This window comes from Cupressus sempervirens, chromosome 5, assembly GCF_028749045.1.
Source record: "Cupressus sempervirens isolate cs-2001-9-10 chromosome 5, ASM2874904v1, whole genome shotgun sequence".
Classification (NCBI taxonomy): Eukaryota; Viridiplantae; Streptophyta; class Pinopsida; order Cupressales; family Cupressaceae; genus Cupressus; species Cupressus sempervirens.
The window spans coordinates 418,278,634-418,302,487 of NC_143122.1; the positions used below are offsets into that span (position 1 = coordinate 418,278,634).

At 35.8% G+C, this 23,854-nt stretch overlaps 1 protein-coding gene across 1 annotated transcript in view; it reads right to left on the reverse strand.

The window, feature by feature from the left end:
• EMB2453 (Tetratricopeptide repeat (TPR)-like superfamily protein) overlaps positions 1 to 23,854 on the reverse strand; it is a 109,342-nt gene that overhangs the window by 42,477 nt on the left and 43,011 nt on the right. Inside the window, exon 2 of the mRNA XM_089830902.1 lies at positions 1,498 to 1,965. Coding sequence (XP_089687028.1) covers positions 1,498 to 1,854 — 357 coding nt within the window. The 5' untranslated portion in view covers positions 1,855 to 1,965. The remainder of the gene's footprint in view (positions 1 to 1,497; positions 1,966 to 23,854) is intronic.

Consider the following 23,854-nt stretch of genomic DNA (forward strand, 5'->3'; position numbering starts at 1 on the left):
AATTCCATACATAATGTAGGCATTTACTTTGATAGTAGCAACGCTTTTGGTTATTGCTTCATTAGAGACAAATTGGACCAACTAATTGGAGTTGTCAAAAACAATTGTAAATTTCTATATGCAGAGGAATAGTTTGAAATCCGAAAACGTATGAATTTATGTCCCAATCATCAGTAAAATTCATTTGAGAGATTTTCATGGTTGTGCTTGTTGTTAATGTTTTATAGCTGCAGAAAAAATCATTATTACCTGCAAAAGTTAAATTTTCTATCATCGTTCTCGAGACTTCTTATATTAAAAGTGTACGGGTCTCTCATGACCGGTAACGTCAGTTATAAAGGGTCATCAGGCTTTAAGCTTCACGGAGTTTGTCATGCTCACTAGCAATGATGATGTGTTGAACATCTTCCTCCTTCAATGGCTTTTGTTGATCCATACTAAAGATTTAATAAGTGAAATAGGCCGCATAACTATTGGTATGAATCACAATGTTTGTATCTGCCGACGGGTGTTATTGATTCCTCTTGTGATGACTCTTTGGTTCCTGCCATATTGACCTCTTTGAGCGGTGCCATGTATTGATAGAATTTAGCATGTGCAGCATTCATTTTATGAAGGGAGTGTGACATTATCGTAAATATTGAGATGGTGAAGATATGAAGAGTCACCATCTTGCAACTGACATAAATGGCAGTAACGTTGGATTTCTCAGCAACTTGATTTCGTTGTGTTTCTTTCCAGGAGTCCGGATATTATTATTTCTTTTCCTTCTTGAGTGATGTGATTCTGATCATAGTGGTCTCGTCTTTCATATGATATCAGATATTGTTGTTTGTAGAACAAAATCAGGCTTGCTGTTGATACAAAGAGTCTGGGAGACTATTGCCTTTGTACATTGTGGCTGTAGGAGTGTTTTGAAACTTCTGTTGTTGATCAGCTTGTCCATTTTTAGTATTAAGCAATTGTTTGTAAGGTAAGTTTTGTTCATTATTATTATCTCTGTTTGCAGTATTCACTTGGTATGTAGTTGCAAACTCATTATTTTGTAAGAGGAGTTAAATTGATTCAAGTTTGCGAGCTATGTAGTGAGACTGTTATTATCTAAACAAAGGAGTACTCTTTGTGTGGCTGGGTTTTTCCCTCGTGTAGGAGGGTTTTCCCTGGGTATCTCTGGTGTTCTAGTTTTCAATTTGTCTGTTTGATGGTTTCATGCCATTTTGGTTCAAGACTTTAACACTTGTCACCACCAATTCCAAGTATACAATTACTCATTTATTTTAATGCATAGCCCAGGAGGAGTTGCCATTGTTTTCCCTTACTGATACCATTGATATAAAAATATGACTTTCTTCAATGTCAAATGGCTGGAGGAGAAATGGACAAGGATTTGAAACTGTTTCCAAAAAAGCATAAGAGAGTGCAAAGTGTTCAACCCTTTTGCAACAATTGAGCTTTCTGAATAGCATTAAAGTGAATAAAAGAACTATCAGAAATTACCTCCAAAGCCTCAAGCCATTTATCTTTTCTACCAAATATGTCAAAGAGAAGTAAACATTCTTCAAATTGCACCAGTCTGGAGTGCTTTTCCAGTAATTTAGCTAAAGTTGCAACTCCCGCTTCAGAACACTTCACTATCAACCGAACCACATGCTCAGGTCTGGTGGGTGTTTTCTTTTCACCTCTTCTTTTTGAACGAAATACAGTACCACATTGTGCTAGCACGGGGAACTTCTTAGCTTGTGGTACATAGCTCCAATCATATCTTATACATTTGAATTTAATGCAATGACTGTGGGATTGGATAGTGACTCCTCCCACCAAAAGGGATGGAATTGACACTGTTGAGGATATCATTAAAAATTATATATAAACAAGCTCTTCTTCAGATTTAGCTTTCAATGTGCTACTTCTGCATCTACCATGCTAATATCAGAAATCAGTTCTTTCATTTCAGATCTTCTACACCTGCACCAAGGAAATTCTTTATGTTATTGCATCAAAAGTTTCTCTAAAAAGACAAAAAGCCAGATATGTAAAAGCTGTGCAGGAATGTATTTAATAATTGTATTTTATTAGAGTGCATCAAGAACCAACCAAAGGCAGGATAAACAGAAATTTATAGAGATGATCAAGATGCTTTAATACTGTTTTATAATGGCCCTTGGTCTAATAACTAATCATCAAGCTGAATATAAACCTGGTTATAAGGGATTCAAATTTTTCTTTAAAACAATGTTTATGAATTTGTTTGTGAAGGTATTATCAGAAAGCAACAAATCTATCACCACAAAAATCAGTTGAGACGAAAGACTTGAGAAACTGTTGCTTTATATAGAGAGAGTTCAACACATAATATTGCTCATTATTTAGCTATGTTACCCCAAGTTTCCGGGACGGGGGGATGGGGGGACGAGGAAACGGGTTTGCGGAACGGTTTTTTTTTTTTGGCTGAAATAGGGGACGGCTATATATATATATTGTTGAAAGACATTTTTAGCTAGCCGATTTTATAGCTGACTTGAGCAACTTAATTTGGTGCTGCGTTTCAGCACCTTTGTAATTAATTGCACTAAGATTTGAAACCTTCATTTTGGGCCATTATAACTTGGCCATCATTTCAAGGACGACTTTGCATGTTTGATATGTGTAAACCCTATATTTATGTTTTTTGGACAGCGGACTTCTGGGCAAGTCGAGTATCAAAATCTGCATATCCATCTCTATTTTATCTTAGAAATAGTAAGGAAGGTTGTATTTCAAGACTGAAATTTCCAGGGCAGATATTAAGATTATTGTATGTTTCTAAACTCAGAATATAATCTAAAAAACTGTCTTTAGTTGATAAACTCAGATCTGATTCTAACATAATATCTGAGCTGTAATTGACGTATTTGAATGCAAATAAATATTCAGAATGTTTGTGCCCTAGTTTATAATATTTGTTATCTTTTCCTAGCATCCCTATTTGAAGATATTACACTATAACAGCTTCAAAAGATGAAACTTTAGCATAAAATATTTAGCTAATCATGAATAACAGCTACTTAAAGTAGAGTGTGAAATGTTTTCTCTATTGTACCCCTAGGAAAACAATAAAAGTATTGTATATTAACAATTTAATAGTGAAATTTTCTGGGCAGATACTAAGATTATTGTTTGTTTCTAAACTCAAATTACTGTTATGTTTCTAAATATTTAACTAATCATGAACAACAGCTAGGTAGAGTGTGATCTAATATTTTCTCTATTACACCCCAGGGGAAAACAATAAAAAATTGAATATCACTAGTAATGTTTTTCTAAAGTTGAATTTTATTTTAAAATTGGAAACTTAGAGCAGTCCCCAGGACGGATAGGAAACAGCTACGGAGTCTCAGGGATGGTCAACACCATCTGGAAACGCGTTGACCGTTTCCGAATTTTCGGGGACGGGTTTCCGATTTTTTTGCTTGGGTGGGGACGGCTTGGAAACATTTCCAGCCGTCCCCAAGTCCCCGAAACGGGGACGGTTTCCGAAACTCAAGGCTTAGGGCAGGAAACGCGTTTCCGGGTAACATAGTTATTTAGCTGATTGGGGCGCTGAAATTTTTTAGAGGAAGGCAAAAAAAGTATCATACATGTATTCAATTGTATTCCATACTCCATAGCATTTTGGAGACATGGATGGCAAGGGACAATGTTGTGTTGAAAACACATGCCCCATTGTAAATGGGTACCCCCACTTTTTGCTTGGCAGTTAGTTAAGTCAATCTGGCAACAATTTTGAGGTTCCAAAGGATGATATGACAGGAAGTTTAAGCAAGCTTGAGATGCGAGTTGATTCCTAGTTGCAAGTTGGGATCTTGGAATGAGTTAGAAGTTTTAATTGTCATGTCACAATCCATGCACTTAGTGAAATCTTTGTTATGATCCTAAGCAAGTTCCTAAAGACTACCAGATTTCTGACTTTGATAGAACATTTGGTCTAAGAAAACCTCTTGTTCCGATTTGAACATGATAAAATTCCTAGCAGTTGATTGAAATCTGATCTCCTCCTTAGGGAAAACTTAGGAAAACATAGAAATTGGATTGAGTGTTGATCAAAACTCCAAACAAGTGTAGAATTCCAATTCAACCCAAGGCAATTTGTGCAAACAAGTGATGGGATTTGATCTGCATGTTGATGGAAGCCCCACAAACAAAGTGAAAAATCTGATTGTACAAAGTTGAGTTTCCAACACTTTGGTAAAAAAATTGAAGATGATCTTAATGTAAAAGCCCAAGAGAGGTTGGAAATCCCATCTACCTTGGAAGACAAGCCCAAGAAAGCAAAAACTTACTAGTTTTTTTGCTAGTCCTCAGCAAAACTCAACAGTCCATGGTGAAAAATCACAACACAAGAATATCTTTTTTTAAAAGCATTTCAATCTTATAGACAAAACATAACAAAGCGTCAAAATTTGCTAAACATGTTGAATGGCCAAAAACCCCAAAAGAAATTCTTTGGCTCACACCTGTCATGGGATGGTCTCTACGACTAACCCCCTTGCAACCCATTTATGTTTAGGCACTTGACCTAAACTTTAGGCCTTCAGTGCACCCAGGAAATATCTTACACCCGATATCGACTATTCAATAAATGTTGGATCAATAAAACTGACTTCACAAATGAGCATGGCTTCAAATTGTTATATTTTTTACTTGCCTAGATGTGAAAATCAATAATAGTCATGAATTAGTAACTAGCAATTGCATCCACTATCTACCTTTGCATGATGATGCAACTTTGTTATCTAGATTCAATATGCATTCACAAATCAAATTTAATAGAAACCAATTCCTCATACTTTTCTAGATTCATTTGATACATTTTGTCATTGAATTTTGCAAAACCAATGCATTTTTTTGAAGAAATTTTATATTTTTTTAAGTTGTTAAGCTTTCGCTAAGTGAAAAATTTGGGCTTGTCAAGTACTCTCTAAGGGTGAGCTTGCAAATGGTTTAGGAGGTCAATTATATACTTCAACTGCTTCACAATCAATTTGGACAGACAAAGTTGTCACTTTGTCATGTCCCTTGTTGTAAACCCTAATGATGATTGTCTACTTATAGAAATAGTAGTTAATAATGAATAATATTAGAATTAAAATTAATAAAACATAAATAATATTTTCAATTTAAATAGTAACCAATCAACAATATTACGAATACAATATTATGTTGTTAAAGCTATAATAATCTGTTAATTATGTAACTTCGAAATCGTACTAGTCTGATGGTGCAGATCGTACAAATCTGATTATGCATAAAATGTTTTACTAATGAAGGCCTATATATAATTGTCTAGTCAGTTATGATCGGCTTCTCCCTTGGGGTAATGTTGTTTCAGATTAAACTTGAACAAATTAGTTAGTTTAATCATAAACTAAATCTATTCCTTCATTAGATGCCAATTTGGAGAGAACAATTCTGGCTGATCTACAGAGGAACATGTCACTTCTAGGGACATGCCCTTGGGTGTCATATTTATGTAGGTTATGATTGTGGATAAAGGACACACATTGAAACTAAGTCTTCTCCTTTAGCATTCATTGCCTCATACAAATTATAGCAGAATAAATATATTATTGCAAAACTATATATCTCGACAAGGAGGGTTAATATTCCATCTGTAATTGATCAAGACCATCTCCAGCCCTATAGAGGTATTATATAAGTTTGATTTAGTAGCAGAATTTGCAAAAACTTTACATGGTATCAGAGCTCCAGTAGTCGAACCTAGGCTCTGCAACTTGACAATCAGACTTTAAATATCTAGCAACATCCTTCTATCTTCAATGGCAAGCCCAATCAGACCCGAGGACAGGTTTGATGGAAAAGAACACTTCGTTACTTGGAAATTCAGAATTATGATGATTCTTGAAGACAATGATATGAAACAATTTGTTGATAAAGCATCCAAGCAACCTAATGTTGAACCTAATAAAACTATCTGGAGTAAAGGAAACAGGAAAGCGATGCAAATCATATTAGATGGAGTGAAAAATGAAATAGTGCCAATGCGAATGAAACATCAAACAGCATTTAATATGATGAATGCATTATTAAATGCAATGAGGTTAACAATCCAACTAGAACCCTTGCACTAAAAAGGCAACTAAATCATATACAGATAAAGAAGGGAGAATCTATGAATTCTTACTAAGGGTGGCTAGTCTAAGAAATGAACTTGTAAGTATAGGGATCATAATTGAAGACAACGAGTTAACACTTATGGCTATAGATGGGTTACCGGATTTATGGGAAACATTCTCACAAGGAGTAAGTGCTACAGACAATCTTCCTGACTTCAATAGACTTAAAGGAGATTGCTTTCAAGAAGAATCTAGGAAACTTAAGAAAGGGGGAAAATTGAAAACTGAAGATGAAGAACTTCATGTTCTCAACACAAATTCCTATAAAGGTAAGAAGAAGCACTTCAAGAAGAAGAAGGGTAATCAAAGAAATGACAAACCTAAGAAAGATCTATCCAAAATAAAATGTGAAAATGTGAAAATTTGGACACTATAGATCTAACTGCCCTACGAATACAAAGCAGCAAGTAAATTGTACAAACATTACTAGGAAAGAAGAAAACTATGATCCTGAGAATCATGTATTGTATTCTGCACTATCAAATGAAGTATCAAGCAAAGCATGGGTAATTGATAGTGGATCATCTCGACACATTACAGGATACAAAGAAGCACTAGACTCTATATCAAAAGAAGTCGATGGCGAAGTTACCATCTGTGATAATTCCTTTCATTTAGTCAAAGGAATTGGGAATTACACCTTGAAACTGAAATTGGGTAGTTCTCTACATCTCAAAGGAGTACTCTATGTACCAGGAATAAAAAGGAATCTAATCTCTGTTACAGCACTTAAAGATGATGGACATAATGTTGCATGCATGGACGGTAAAGTAATGACCTGGTCTAAGAACTCTTCATTTAAGAAATCAAAGTTGATTGGTACTTGTATGAATTAAATACAAAACCTAGTCAACCTATTCAAGCCTTAATTCATGAAGCTGCTGATATAAACGAAATATGGCATAGAAGGTTAGGACAACTAAATTTCAAAACCTTATCAACTATGGAGAAGATGGTTTCTGGTTTACCTAAGTTGAATAAAGATCATTCAAGCATATGCAAAGGATGCGCTAAGGGTAAGAACACCAAAAGTCCATTTCATGAGAGCACTAGAAAAACTAACAATGTTTTGGAATTAGTCCACTCAAGTTTATGTGGACCTATGTCTATTCCTTCTCTTGGAGGATTCTGGTACTATATACTTTTTATAGATGACTTCTCTAGGAAAACTTGGATTTACTTCTTAAAATTTAAAGAATCAGAAGAAATCCTTAAGAGATTTAAAGAATTCAAAACCTCAACTGAAAACTTATCAGAACACAAAATTAGAACTCTTAGAACTGATAATGGAGGGGAATATACTTCAAATTTGTTTAAAGAGTTTTGTAAAGAAGTAGGAATTAAGAGGGAGTATATTGTTCCTTATAACCCACAGCAAAACGGGGTAGCAGAAAGGAAGAATAGAACAATTGTAGAAGCAGCAAGAGCTATGATATTTGATCAAAATTTAGAATATTATCTTTGAGCAAAAGCCTCTTGTACTGTTGTCTATATTCAAAACAGAAGTCCTCACTCCCACCTTAGAGATAAAACTCCTAAAGAGGTCTTTAGTAAGGTTAAACCTAATATAAGCCATCTTAGGATATTAGGGTGCATATATATACATGTTCCAAAAAAAAGAGAACTAAGTTAGAAACCTCCGGGAGGAAAGGTATTTTTGTCGGGCATAGTGAAACATCTAAAGCATATAGAATTTTCACACCTGATCTCTTAAAACATTGAACTTAGTAGGGATGTAATATTCGAAGAAGATTTAGCATTCAAAAGAGCCCTTAGTTCTGAAGATCCCACACATTTACCTAGTTTTGAAGAAAATCATGAATCTGAGTTTCAGAGGGAGAACATTGAAGAGATTGAAGATGAAATTCAAAATCTTAATATTGAGGAAACTCAAAATTCTAAGAAAAGACCACTTTGGCCTATTCAGACTGTAGAGGAAGCACAAGAGTTTGCTGCACCCTCTGGAACCTTTAGAGAAAGCAAAAGACCCAAAAGATTTTCTAGTTATGCAGCAAACATGAGTGATTTATCTAAATCAGAACCAACCAATGTTTCAAATGCTATTAAATATACAGCTTGGAAGGATGTTATGACAGAAGAATACCAATCCATTATTAAGAATGATGTTTGGGAAATTGTTCCAAGACCTGATGGAAAATCTGTTGTTTCTTCTAAAGTGGATATTTAAAATCAAGCATGCTGTCGACGGTAGCATTGAAAAATATAAAGCCAGATTCATAGCTAGAGGTTTCTCTCAGAAAAAGGGAATCGATTATGAAGAAACCTTTGCTCCAATGGCCAGATACACCTCTGTAAGAGCAGTCCTAGCTATTGCAACATCGAAGGGATGGAAAGTACATCAGACGGATGTAAAAACAACATTTCTAAATGGAAAGATTACATAAGAGCTATTTTTGGAGCAACCTGAAGGATTTGAAACTCATAACCCTAAAGTTTTTGTTTGCAGGCTCAAGAAAGCTCTTTATGGGCTTAAACAGGGTCCAAGGGCATGGTATGAAAGAATAGATAACTATCTCACCAGTTTAGGATTCTCAAAGAATGAAGCTGATCCAAATCTTTGTTATAAAAAGGATAAAGATGATATGATAATTTTGATACTATATGTTGATGATTTACTAATAACAGGTGATGATCATCTTATAGATCAATGCAAGAAAGATCTAATTAGAGAATTTGAAATGAAAGATTTAGGACTCCATTACTTCCTAGGATTGGAAGTGTGGCAGAACCCTAAAAATATCGTACTTAATCAAAGAAAGTATACACTAGACATCTTGAAGAGATTTGGAGTGTGGAACTACAGACCTATTCTTCTCCTATGGAGACTAATCTACACAAACTTAAGGAAGTAGCAGCAGAATCACCCTCCATATATTCTACTCTTTACAGACAAATGATTGGGTCCCTTATGTATTTGGTAAATACAAGACCTAATATTTGCTATGTTGTTAATGCCTTAAGTTAGTTTATGTGTGAGCCAAAGGAGATTCACCTAGTTGCAATCAAACACATTATGAGATACTTACAAGGCACTCTTAACCTTGGGCTCAAATATGAGAAATTTGACTTGGACTTATATGGATTCACAGACTCAAATTGGGGTGGAAGTGTTAATGATAGAAAAAGCACTTTAGGATGTTTGGGCTCAACAATGATATCATGGATATGCAGAAAGTAGTCATCTGTAGCACAAAGTTTCACAGAAGCTGAATACATTGCAGCAGCAATGGCCTCTGGGAAGCAGTTTGGCTTAGAAAGTTACTTGTGGGATTATTACCATGAATCCTACTATTATTCATTGTGATAATCAAAGTTCCGCCAAGCTTTCTGTGAATCCAGTTTTTCATGACAGGTCCAAGCATATTGAAATTCCTTACCATTATGTAAGAGATATGGTAGACAGGAATACTGTAAAATTAGAATACGTTTGCACTCCAGATCAGACAGCAGATATTCTTACCAAACCTCTCTCACGAGTGAAGATAGATCACTTCAGGAAAAGACGTGGTATGGTTGAATTATAATACATTTGTATTCTTTAAATTATTAATAAAATAATTTTTATTGTCAAGCTATTGACTGTTATGGGCTCCACCATTTGAATTCATTATTTAAGAGGTAAAGATCTCTGAGATAATGAACACTTGTAGAAAAGACATTACGAGAGATGATGATCTCTTAGATAATGTGTTGAACAGTAGAGAACTATTGTCAAATCTAGATGAGTTCAAGATCACATTGTGATACAGACATTTCTATGCCTATAAGTCACAATTTGGATAAAGGAAGAATTTAATTACTATCCGGATTTTATCCTGTGAACTGGTAGATCTTAACTCAGGATCATATTGTGATATAGGCCTGCTAGTACCTATGAGTCACAACTTGGATAAAGGAAGAATTTAATCATTCTCCAGATTTTATCCTGTATATTGCATTCCACGCAATATCATTATCACTAGTATAAGTGATAAGTCATATCATAGGTATAGTAATATGACATAGTATCATGTGTTCAATGATACCACATGCTTAGAAGATTCAGATAGATATAGTGCATCAATCTATGCTTATTCATCTTAATTGATGATACTAGATATGTTATCTCTCAGTATGATTATCAAATTAAGAGGGAGTGTTAATTTTGTAACTTCGAAATCATACTGGTTTGATGGTACAGATCATACAAATCTGATTATGCATAAAATGCTTTACTAATGAAGGCCTATATATATAATTGTCTAGTCTTCAGTTATGATCAGCGTCTCCCTTGCAGTAATGTTGTTTGAGACTAAACTTGAACAAATTAGTTAGTTTAATGACAAACTAAATCTATTCCTTCATTAGACGTTGATTTGGAGAGAACAATTTTGGCCGACCTAGAGAGGGACATGTCACTTCTAGGGACATTCCCCTTGGGTGCCATATTTATGTAGGTTATGATTGTGGATAAAGGACACACATCGAAACTAAATCTGCTCCTTTAGCATTCATTGCCTCATACAAATTATAGCAGAATAAATATATTATTGCAGAACTATATATCTTGACAAGAAGGATTAATATTCCATCAGTAATTGATCAAGACCATCTCTAGCCCTATAAAGGTATTATATCAGTTTGATTTAGTAGCAGAATTTGCAGAAACTTTACATAATCAATAACAATAAGGATAATATAATTTTGAAATCAACCTCTTAATGAAAAGATGGCTCTGCACAACTAGCAAAACTACAAAGTTCAGCAAAATCTACAAAACAACCACACTTGACATCCCACATTAGGGATCAATAGGGATAGAACATCTGCCTTTTACAAGGTCAAGCTCCCCCTCCACCGATCAAGACCGAAGTCGGATGGGAAGTGATGAAATCTGTAAAGAACCCCTACTGGCTCTAACTTTTTCAAACACCAAACTGCTTACTTTTCAGATGTTTGACATTAAATCAAACACTTTCCACGATACCTCTATCTCACGGTCTTATATTTTCAGATTGTCTGTTTGCTTAGAATGGCTTCAAATGTAGTTAAACGCTTGCAAATGATTAATAGAAAGTCCAAGCAAAGAACTGAAATACAAATACAATCTTTTCTTTTGACCATTCAAATGCATGCCTATGATTTCTACATGTACAATGAGCATCTACAGCCAACAGAGATTTTCATGAACATTTGGCATGAGGACTAATACGCTGACTAAGAGCAATATATATGATGAATAATTTTATTGCGAAATAAAACCTGGAATAATATCGCAGCCTTCAAATGAAGCCACAAAATGAGTCACAGCTGATGAAGTTAACAGAGGTGCCAATATATAATGAACAGATGCAATATTAAACCCCAACGTGCCTCTAATATTTAAATCACACCTTGTAGAAGACTGCTGCTTCACCTATATAACTTGTGGCCACTCTCCAAACTCAAATGAATTAAAGCTTTCTGCCCTTGCAATCAAATCTGAAACCCTATGCTGATATACTTCTCACAATCTGATCACAAATGTGTTGGATGTTAACCCCGAAATCGGATAAACAGCAATAACAAATAACCAGAAAAGATGCAAGTGGCACACAAAAATATCTTGGGAAAACCCTTTGAGAATGAAGAGGAAAGCCCTTCGAGAATTTCCAAAACATGACTCTTTGTATTTCCAAGCCTCAACGCATGTTGAATGACACATGTCTTAATATTTAATATCACATTTTATCATAAATGTCCTTTTCGGCTGAAGGTGATGACCATAATAGTATTAACACCCAGAGATCAAGATCTCTATCACATCTACAAACTCTAACACTCCCTCTTACCAAGAGAGAGATCTTTAGTTGAACAATCACACAAGGTTGCAACCAAAAGTCAATGATAAACTCTAATCATATAGATCACTCAACATGAAAACCCTGCAAGAAACACAACCAATTTTCATCACGGACTTTGTCAACATGATGTTGTCATGGAATCTCTCAAGATGACACTATAAGAACATTTTACTTATAATTGAAAATCACAGAATCACTCAACATGATAGATAGAATAATTTATTCCCAACCAATAATCATGGAATCATTCAACATGATAGACTTGTAAGAATCACAACTAAGCCTTTAATCACGGATTCTCTCAACGTGAACTGTCATGGAATCTCTCAGCATGACCTCCAAGTTTCCAACTCCCATCAAAGAATCTCTTGACGCGATGTCATCATGGACTCTCTCAACATGATGTTTACTTCCCAGAGTGAAAAAGTTATCATAGCTGATTCTTACAATCTTATTCACACAAGAATAAAAATAGGCACAACAAAAATTCGACTTAGTTCCATTTAAGTCTCTAAGTTAACCATGCCTAGCTTGTTTCTAAAATAAGAAAATTTCACAAATACCACAAGCATTAAGAGCATGTATAAGGAAAAAAGAAACGAGGATACTATGAAAGCTCCCTCTCAACCAAAAAACAACTCCCTCTGAAGTTGACTAGTCTCCCTTCAAATATCAGCATTCACATGTCCCTTTTCACAGTCTGCACAACTTCTGGATTTAATCATCAATTGCTTCCTATCATACAGAGAAATATAGAGATCAATGCTAAAATCATACACCATTCCCAATAATATAACAAGAATTTCATGATCAATAATAATACTTATCTCCTTGTAAATGATGAAGCGGTTGGAGCAACTAAGAGACAACCTTATACCCATTCTTTAAAATAATATGAAAGCTATATCTCAACTCATGAAATATTTGGTCAGAAATAAGGAAGAGCTTCGGCCATCCAAAACGCAACTATCAATCATAAATGGAATACTAGGAAAAATAATATTTATGAAGATGCCTGAGTCTTTGAAAGACCAAACCATGGAACCCACGATATCTCTAACTTTACATCTAACAAAACCTTTCCATGCGCTTGACAAAAATGGAAGCAGCCTTTCTTGAGCAATTAATGATACACCGTGAGATAATAAATCCAACGGAGGCAACCTTTCTTGACCTTCAAAAGTGTCGATCCAATAACACACAGAATGATATCTCTTCAATATCCCATTCCAACATGGAACCAACATGACATTTGATAACACTCTTGTGCAAGCATAAAACTTTACAATATGTCGGCATAGTTCCAACGTGAACGACGTCTTTTCCACCTCATTCCAAATCCTCTATCATGATTATAGTGAGAGCTACTTTTATGAGTTGAGTGCAGAGATGAGCGAGCATCGAAAAAATCACTGATGCTTTCTTTACGGGATACTTGAAACGTATGATTTACCAGAAAGATCCCCTACATGCCAAGACATCAATCTTTTTCTAATTGATCATATTGAAGAATATCTTCCAAGCATCTATGGGATTGTGTCATAGCTCAGATTGCATACACAAGATCAAGAAAGTTTAAAACGGTCAAGATTTTCACTACCGCTGCACTTTACCAAATGAAATCCCCATCCACGACAATGATAATAAGCAGCTTCCCCTTTTGATTACTTAACACACAAAACACCTTCAATCTCCTAGATTTGGTCGAGCCAATGAGTACGGAGGTGATCATAAACAAATAAAAGAGCCTTCTAGACAAATTGGAAGCACCACACATGGATATCAGACCGAGTTCTGCAAGCATAAATGCCAATCTTGACTAGAAAAATGCAAAAAAATAATGTCACCTATATATTCCTCCTTTAAAAAACAAAGGCACTTACAATCTTTAGATAGATGATAAAAGTAAGGAATGAGAACAAAAATAAAAACGTATCTGTCCAATTTGACGATGGAGAAGACAAGCACCATAAAAGATAAGTGTCATTTCTAAGTACCGCTTCAAGCTTGACCACTCAATACTCTCAACGAGGGAAAAGGAGACAATAGTTACAAAGTAGCGGCAAGAGATGAAGACCCGACAGGCAATAGAAACCTTAAATATTTTGATCTTATTAACGAGGCTCTTCAAAATGTCTAATGAGACCTTCAATCCTCCCTCTTACTCCATAATATGCATAATCCGATCATACTCAACACATGCACGATGCTAAGGATTTAAGAGTTGTAGTGTAAGACTTTATAAACTGGCAAGAAAAGGAATCATAGAGATTCTAGGCATAATTTTGAGTCTTGAACTCACTACTGTAGTCATGAACTATGAGGCAATTTCATTTTCTTCATTGTCAATTTCCATTTTTCCTTCGACTTCTACACGGTCGAACTGTCCTTTGCTCTGGTTAATCTCAAGCCCTTTGTTCCTAGACATCTCACCCAAGCTTCTCATGTTTACAAGATTCTCACAATAGACACTAATACTATTGATTAGAATAGAGGATTGATTGAATCATTTGTGGAATCGATATATCATACTCAAAAAAAGACAAATGAACCGACTGAAAAGCAGTCCTTTTTTGAATATCGAACTCAACACAAAAGTATTCTTAACGACCAGAGCTTGGGTCAAGATAATCTGAACAAGAGCTAATATTGAATGATGGAGAGATGACTCCAAGAAACGATGACTCATCACTGACAAAAGATATTTCCTTTGGACCAGAACCTCAATCGATTCTCCAGCACACAATATCCACTACAAATTAACTAGTGTCGCTATCTTTATTTTCCAAACTTCAAGGCACGAACAATGGATTTCAAAACATAACGCCTCTAAAACAAGAATGAAATAATATGCTTGGATCACACACAAGTCCAATAACCACAACCCTACAAGAGAGAGAAGCATAAGAAAACTTTGCATGACAATTTCTCAGAGAGGCGGATTTCCCCATTGCTGATATTGACCTTGCTCTAATACCATGTTAGATTTTAACTGAGAAATCAGATAAGAAACAATAATGAATAACCAGAAAAGATGCAAGTGACACAAAAATATCCTGGAAAAAACCCTTCAAGAATGAAGGGAAAAACCCAGCCACACAACAAAAAAATCATTTAATTGATAATAAAATATTTAAGTGTACAATGACTTTCGCTTGAAGCGATATAAATAACACAAGTGAGACTCTTCACATTATAACTGAAGATCTCTTCAATTTCCAAAACATGACTTCATATTTCCATGTCTCAACGCATGTTGAATGACACATCTTAATATTTAATATTACATTTTATCATAAATGTCCTTTTTGGTTAAAGGTGACCATAACAATATTAATGCCCAGAGATAAAGATCTCTATCATAGCTACAAACTCCAACAAAATGAAGCACAATGATGGTTCTGATTTGAACCATCCTCAAGCACATTTCGCTAAATAGTTTCACCAGTTCAAAGTGCAAAAACAATTGTAAGAATTCACAATTCCTCAAGCTCGAAATCTGAAACCTTGTTTCAATCTCTTCTCCACACAAACAAAAGAAAATGCACAAGTCGTGGATGAATTATTTTTCACCAAAGAAGCCTTTTATAATTCTCAAATGAAGATCGGTCGAGTAGCTTCAAAGTCACACATCGCATAACTTAAATATTACTTAGCAATTAAAATATTTGCTTTTGTTGCAATTGAAATATCACACTTAATTATTTTCCCCTCCTTTTGACACACTCTAAAATATATAATATATTCTATTAAACACTAATATCTCCCTTTTAAATGACACTTTATCACTTATTATAAAGTATACTTTTAAAACATTTAAAACTCCCTTTGTAAATGACGTCCACTTTATTTATAATGATATGCACTTAATAATTAATTATTATTAAAGTATAATTATGAAGTTATATAACTCCATTGTTAATCATTATTTCTCAATTCTAATTGAGCCCACAAGTTAACCATTGTGCCCACTATGCATACAACTGCCTTACTAAAAATAGTAAGGATCTATCTCTATCAACCCCCTAAGTTACTATAAATAGTCACTCCCTGAAATTGAGCCAACTGGCGAAGTCTACTAATACCAAGTCCACGTGCACTGACAAAAACAGCAGCATAATTGACTTACTATAAATAGTAAGTCTCTGAATAACTTCTCCAGTCAACAATACTATATCTCAACATTGCCACCAAGTTGTTCAATGCCTTGCTAAAGATGGAAACTCTAACTTACCCAAAATAGACACTATAAATAGCAAGTGTGCCAATTTGACTCAAGTGAAGAGCAATCCTGAACATCCCAAACCACTAGAGGAGGAACTGGCCTCTAGCTCTACCAATTGGACCCTCTAAACAACTCCATTAGCCTATGAGGGTAAAAACTAGGTTAATCCTCTGAAAGTTGACGTTCGCAAAATAGGGGACATTACAAGATCCAAAAAAAAACAAAAGGCCACAGTAGAGAATTCCTAAAGCAAGTAGAGCTTCCAAATTATGGGTTATAGCCATCACTTCTAACATCCCCACCTTTCCTTTCAGAGCTTATCGATCTTCTCCTGGAAGACATAATCCTCAATCCTCTATTGGTAAGACTAATCTCCCATCCATTTGCACCATTTGAGTGATATCGCCACCCTCCTCTAAAGAATAGGGTGGAGGGTTTCTTAAAACCGACCTCTACATTCAAGAATCCTCACAAAATTTGTACCAGCGAAGCCCTAGACAAGTTAGGGGTTTTCAAGAAACCCACCAAAAGAGTCTTTCTGGAATCCCTAGGGTATCAAATTGCTATGGCAGGAATCAAAATTAGAATTCAAATAAACCCAATGTGGATCCCAGGAATCCTCCATTCAATAGGAAAAAATCCTTACAACTCAATAAGAAAGATGGGAGACTATCGATCATTATGAATAAGGAATACACAGGAGATTTTTAACAATATTGTAAAAATCAAGGTCTCTTTTCTAGATGGCTTGGAATGGATGCTCCTATGGAAGAGATTGCAGATTGGTTTCAAACTGTTTATCATGGCCAGATAGGTATTACTATCTTATCTAAGAATTTTCTCTGTGTTTTATGTTTAGATATATCTATTTTCAAAGCATTTTTAGAAGGAAAATGCTAGAAATTTAAAGGTGATAACCTCCAGTTTTGAGAATGGTTTCCAAACATTGATGCTGGCAAACTCGAGAATCTTGAATTCATTAGATGGATTTAAGTTTTGAATCTCCAGTTGAGTTTATCCAAAGTGACATAAGTAGGAGTAATTTCCATAGCAAGTCAAATTGTGATATTGCTATCAGGATTTAACTGTGTGATTTTTGAGTCAAACTCATTTACCCATATTTCATGAGTAGTGATTCAACATGAATCCATCTCTCATGAGAATAAATGGAACACTTAGCACTCATTGGATCTAGGTGATGCTCACAGGGGTGAAGCACCAAGACTTCCCGGGAGGTCACCCATCCCAATACTACCCCATCCTGAGCGCGCTTAACTACGGAGTTCCCTCCATGGTTAAACCCAAAGCTTGCAACCCTCATTGGATCACCTAGATCCAATGGGTGCTAAGTGTTCCATTTATTCTCATGAGAGATGGATTCATGTTGAATCACTACTCATGAAATATGGGTAAATGAGTTTGACTCAAAAATCACACAGTTAAATCCTGATAGCAATATCACAAAGTGACATAATTAATGATTTTGGCAATAGCTTAGTAAAATTTGTTAAAATTAAAGATAATTTTTTGGCATACTCTGATGTTAACATTGCTGCTAAGATGGATATTAATTACAAATTGTCAAGTATTATTAATTTAAAAACAAATGAAGCCTCATATTCAATCAAACATATTTTCTACGACAATTCTAAGTTAAATAAGGCTAATATAAATTCCTTCACCCGTTCCCTATCAAAAATAATTAGCCCATTGGGTGATTTTATTGGATACCTCTACCAATACCTCCTCTAAAGAAGCGGAAGCCGCTGTTGTATCAAACTCCTTGTATGGCTCTAATTACCTCTCATCAATAAGTCCCTATAAATCATGATCCTAGGACCTATCATCATCCAATGACCGCTCTGAGTCATCACCCAAAAGATGATATGATATATTAGACTCGTTGTAGCATGAATCATTCTCATACAAATCATCAAAGGTGTCCATCATATTGGTATCTGCATCATCTAACTAAGGTCCCTCTGGTATCACCTGTTGTTGCATACATGACTCAATGTCAACATGTAGATCAGCATCATTAGGGCATAAATCTACATCACCTGAATCCTCCGTAAAACTCAAATCATGAGTGTCATGACTCATAACTAGGTAGCTCCAAGCCCTCATCCATCCCACTTGAAAAGACCGTTTTCTCCTGCACTAACTTAACACTATGAGAGCTGCCATAAAAATCAGAATTATCAGTGCATCATCAACATACTCACATATGGACTATTGTCCTGAAAATCATACCCTATATCGCCCTATCCCCACTACCACCAGCTGATGTAAGACTACCATCAAAGGAAGTTAGCATGTCCTCAGCATTCTCTAAAGTACTAACTCTAGAATCCTCAAATTGTTGGAACTCAAAGTTGTTATCCTCTAATGAAACGGACACATCCATATGCCCTATGTAGAATCTCCAATGTCATAACTACAAATGGGACTAGTGGTTGTCCCAATGAGCACATGATCATCTTCACCATGATCACCAACTGCTGAAAACTCATGGTGAAGACTTCTGGATGTCTTATCTGTGAAGAACTCTAGATTACCTTCTTGCATTTTCGGTGAAGACCTTTTAAATATAGAAACCATATACCTAGTTGCAACTTGGCTTCTTCCTCACACTTTTTATTAAAGAGCTTTCATCAATACACCTTTCAATTAGAAGCTCTCATTTAATAATTTAATAATTTGGCCACTAAAATAATAACTCCCAAAATACTTATCCTTTAAATATGTTATCTGAAATAGGAGTTGCAACTATTATTTCCCCATGTGACCAAATGCACTTTCCTAAAAATGAAAGGTTCCTCTCAGTCATCACCACACTTGTCATAAATAGAAAGTGCATGAAGCTAAACCCAAATGAAGTCCAATCTGAGTCAAACGAAGACCAAACTAGAACATATTGAATGGTGAAGAAGACAAGACCCTCCCATAGCCAAGCCTCTACCTCATAAGACCCTCTATCCATAATAATTAGCCTACGAGGACCACAATAATAGGCTAATTCTTCAAACTCTTATGTTGCAAAAATGGGGACATCGCAACAAGTGAAAATCATTGGGAATCAACATTCTCCTCGTAAAGGACATTTAGATTGTCATAGCCAAGTGGAATCCAATGTAATGTCCCCAGTTTGTCGGGCCTGGAATATAGGAACAAAGTTCTAAGTACTTGAACTATAGGTGACTTCTTCCTACCCTTGTAAGCAATTCTTTATTTTCTTGTTGATAGTAAGTACGATCAATCTATGAAGGTTTATTTATAAGATGTCAATTCTGATATTCTGACTGATCCAAATTTTTAATCTCTACAATCTTCAAATGCTATCTTTGATGGGGCTAACATGAGCTTGCACTCAATTCTAATAGGAAGTTGTTCTAAATAGAGGGAATTCACGTATGATAAAGAAACAAAGAAGAAATCTGCAATCGTATCTATATCTGTGGCTTCAATGGTTATGTATTGTCTTTTATACATGTCTTTGGACTGCGATCTTAATGCCTTGTTAGTTTGTAGTTATCGATTCATACTTAATCATATTCATGTTAAATCTATAAATGTGGTTCCTTTACATAAGTACTGATGTAGACTTCTTTCTGTATATATATTTCGAGTCTTTTAAGCTGACTGAATGGAATTGTCCGATAATCTTTTAAGATATTTTGAAAGCCTTAAATAGCTTGTGCTGAGATTAGTAGTCATGTTTTAAAAGGGCATTTCTCGTGTCTTTTTGAAAGAAATCCTAATTGTTGTGGTTCTTATTAGTTTTACCTGAACATTACATTAGACACACCCCCCTATTTCTGATCGCTGTTTGAGGGTTATTAATTCCCCATCTTATTCCATGTTGCCACTATGAAGTATACAATGCGCATGTGGATGGACATTGACATGCTTAACGTATTAGGGAATGGTCTTACTGTATTTCACTATAGGTGCAAATTAATTTGTAGATACTCCTAGTCGTCACCTTATTAACGGAGAAATACCAGGAACAATATGTTATCACCCATTTTTGTGAACATGGACCCAAGTAGTCTCCTGTAGCAATCCGTGTCTCCATGACAAAAATTAACAGTCACCTTATCCCAGAGATTCTGCGATAACTTAGACATTGGGACTTATTCATCAATCATACGATAATATTTACATTTCATTCCTTTGACCGTATTTGCAAGGAATTGCCTTTTCCATTTGACCATATATTTTCATTATTATTATAATGTTGATTAGTTCGATAGGGTAATGAGAAAGCTTAAATAAGAACCAATATAATTGTCTCTGCTGCTCATAATAGTTAAAATATACATTGGTGAAATATTAGATTATATTCTTCATCATGTCATTATATGTTATTGTGTTGCATTAGTAATTGTAATTATAATATTATCATATTCATTTGATCATATATATAATACTATATTGTTTATATTATAATATATATAAGTTTTTTATAATTTATTATTAAACCTTGTTTGAGGAAAAGGGAGCATTACATCCAAAATCTAGTTGGGAATAGTAGAGTAGGTCAGTGTAAGTCCCTATAGGGTACATTACACACTTCGCGTCACATAAGATCATCTGATGAGCTGCCAACCATCCCTGGGTTTGCAATTCATTATGAGTTAAAATAAAAGCTACTAGGGACATGTTATGTCTTGAAGAAATCTGCAGTCAGTGCCTTTGACATAGAGCTTCCAAAAGGAGCATGTTTCACCAATTCTCAATATGGTGGATTTGTATCCTTATGATAAAAGATAAACAATAGCAGAACTTAAGGAAGGTTTAGACGTACAAAGGGATAAGTAAAAGCAACAGTTGTCTGAGAAGAGGACAAAAGAAAGGCAGATAGCTCTCCAAATGTTCACGAGATTTCAACTCATTGAACATTTTCACTTAGCTGGCATGTTTAATGCAAAAGAATTCACAGCAATCCAGCATCACCCAAATGTACTAGTCGAGTTTTGTAATGACCCTCACTATAAAGGCCACAGAAACCCTCAAACTGAACTTAGGAATTTTGTCAAACACTTGGCGTGTAACAATAACAATATTCAGAATATGGTAATTTCAAATTTGATACTTTCAGAATATAATCACAGAATTACAATATATATAAAGCCATTGAACTATATTTCAATTACAATGCAATAAATTCTGAAATTATTTTATTACCAATTCTGGACTGATTATTACAATGACTGTATGACAGCAAATTTACCCAAAAATTGACATATATTTCAGAATGCAAGAACCTGGTTTGAAGAACTATGGAAGAACACCACGTTTTGCTGCAGATCGTTGATGAAGACCTCCAACCGCACCCCCAAACTGTCCTTAATTTGCTGCTGCTGCCCAAACTAGCAGGGCCGTACCAGGCCGTACCTGTACGGCTACTGAAATAAAATAATATTAGGGTTTTGGGACCCCCAAATGCAAGGAAAATGGGCGCCTAGGATTAGGTAGTAACCTTGTAAAACCATAAAAAATAACTCCAAGGGGTTGAGGAGATATGAGCAATTATGTGGTTCCGAACCCTGCTTTGCCAATTCTGAAAATGCACTTATTCTGTCTTCAAACTCTTGTCAAATGCTTCTCCAATGATAGGGCAAATCTGAAATCCTTATTCCAACCAAAAACAAACCCTAACAATGAATTCTCAATAAGCTCCAATGAGATGGCTAAATACCAACTCCAATTATGCAACAATTCAGGTGATATTTCACACCCTCAAAGTCGCCAATCTAAGGGAGTGATTCGTTCCCAAAGATCGAATAATTTGCAGATCCAAAGTCCACAAATGTCTTCACAATGAAGAAGTAGAAGAGTTCTCCAATCCAAGCATGTCCAAATGAGAGGCCCAACCCTCTATTTATTCACTTTTCTAAGAAGTTGCTAGAACTTCTAGAAACATCCTTTATAATTTCTCATTATAATGCACTTTTTTATAATAAAGTAATTTTATAAAATAAAAAGTGCAACTCAAATTAAAATTATAACATGTGGGCCCCAATATCACATAATGATAAAATATAACCTCTTAACACTTCTTCAAGAGCAAGATATGACTATCTGATCCGCAGAATTGACTCTCTTTCCACACCATTTGCCTACGAGAGTCTGGAATAGGCAAATCCATGATCAATGCCATGTCGAACTAAAGAGGGGACATTACAGTCCGCCCCTCCTGAAATTGCTTGGCCTCAAGCAATCTCAACGCCGGGTGCTGCAAAATAGCCTCCCCCTCCCAAGTAGCATCCTCAACAGGTAAATCTTTCCACTTAACCAAGTATTCTCTGATCACCCTTCTACGAAGTTGCTTTTCTCTGCTCTCCAGGATGGATTCTGGTACTAAAATCAATTTTCCCTCATCGTCTAAAGGAGGTAATACTGCAGAAGGCACCACATTCTGACCCAACGCCTTCTTGAGGCGTGACACATGAAACACATTGTGCACTCTGCTGTCTGCGGGAAGCTCCAACTCATAAGCCACTTCACCAACTCGCCTGATAATCCTGAATGGTCCATAATAGCGTGGCTTAAGTTTCTCTGCACCACTCTTCTTAAGAGTAGATTGTCTGTATGGCTGCAACATGAGGTAAACCATATCATCTACCTTAAAACTACGCTCAGTTCTCTTCTGGTCTGCATACTGCTTCTGCTGGTTCTGAGCTCTTGCAATATTGTCTTTGAGGGTAGCAACTATATCCTTACTTTCCTGTAATAATTCACCTGCACTGGGTACCCGGCTGTCGCTCAACAACAAATCCAAGAAACTAGGTGCTTCATAACCGTAAAGTGCCATGAAGGGTGTCATCTGTATAGTCATATGATATGTAGTATTGTAACAATACTCGCAGAGATATATCCATCTGACCCAAGCTCGTTGCTGAGCTGCCACATAATTCCTTAAATACCCTTTCACCCATTTGTTCACAATTTCTGTCTGACCATCGGTTTGTGGGTGATAGCTAGTGCTGGGTGTAAGCTCCGTGCCACATAACCGGAATACCTCCTGCCAAAAGTGACTCATGAAACAGCTATCCCTATCACTCACAATGTTCTGAGGCAAGCCGTGCAATCTGAAAACCTCCCGAAAGAAAACCTCTGCCACCTGAGCTGCTGAATGTGTAGTGGTGATAGGAAAGAAATGAGCATAATTCGTTAATCTATCTACCACCACATAAATACAATCTCGTCCTTGTACCTTGGGCAAACCTGTGATAAAGTCCATGGAGATGCATTCCCACTTCCTGTCGGGAATCGGAAGTGGCTGTAGGAGCCCTGCCGGATAGCTGTGTTCTTGTTTGTTTTGCTGGCAAACAAGACACTCTCGAACATACTGCAAAACATTAGCTTTCAGCCCCTTCCAAGTGAACCGCTCTTGAACTGACTTGTAAGTCTTGAAGTACCCGGGATGGCCTGCTGTCGGTGAGTCGTGAAGTGCTCTCATAATCAGTTGCTTAACCTTCGATCCTGGGACCAGGTAAATCCTGTTCTTGTAAATGATCAAATCATCCACAAGTGTGTATCTGGTATCAATCACTGTTCCCTCTACTATATCGGAGGCCCATGTATCCCTGGCATACTCTGCTATA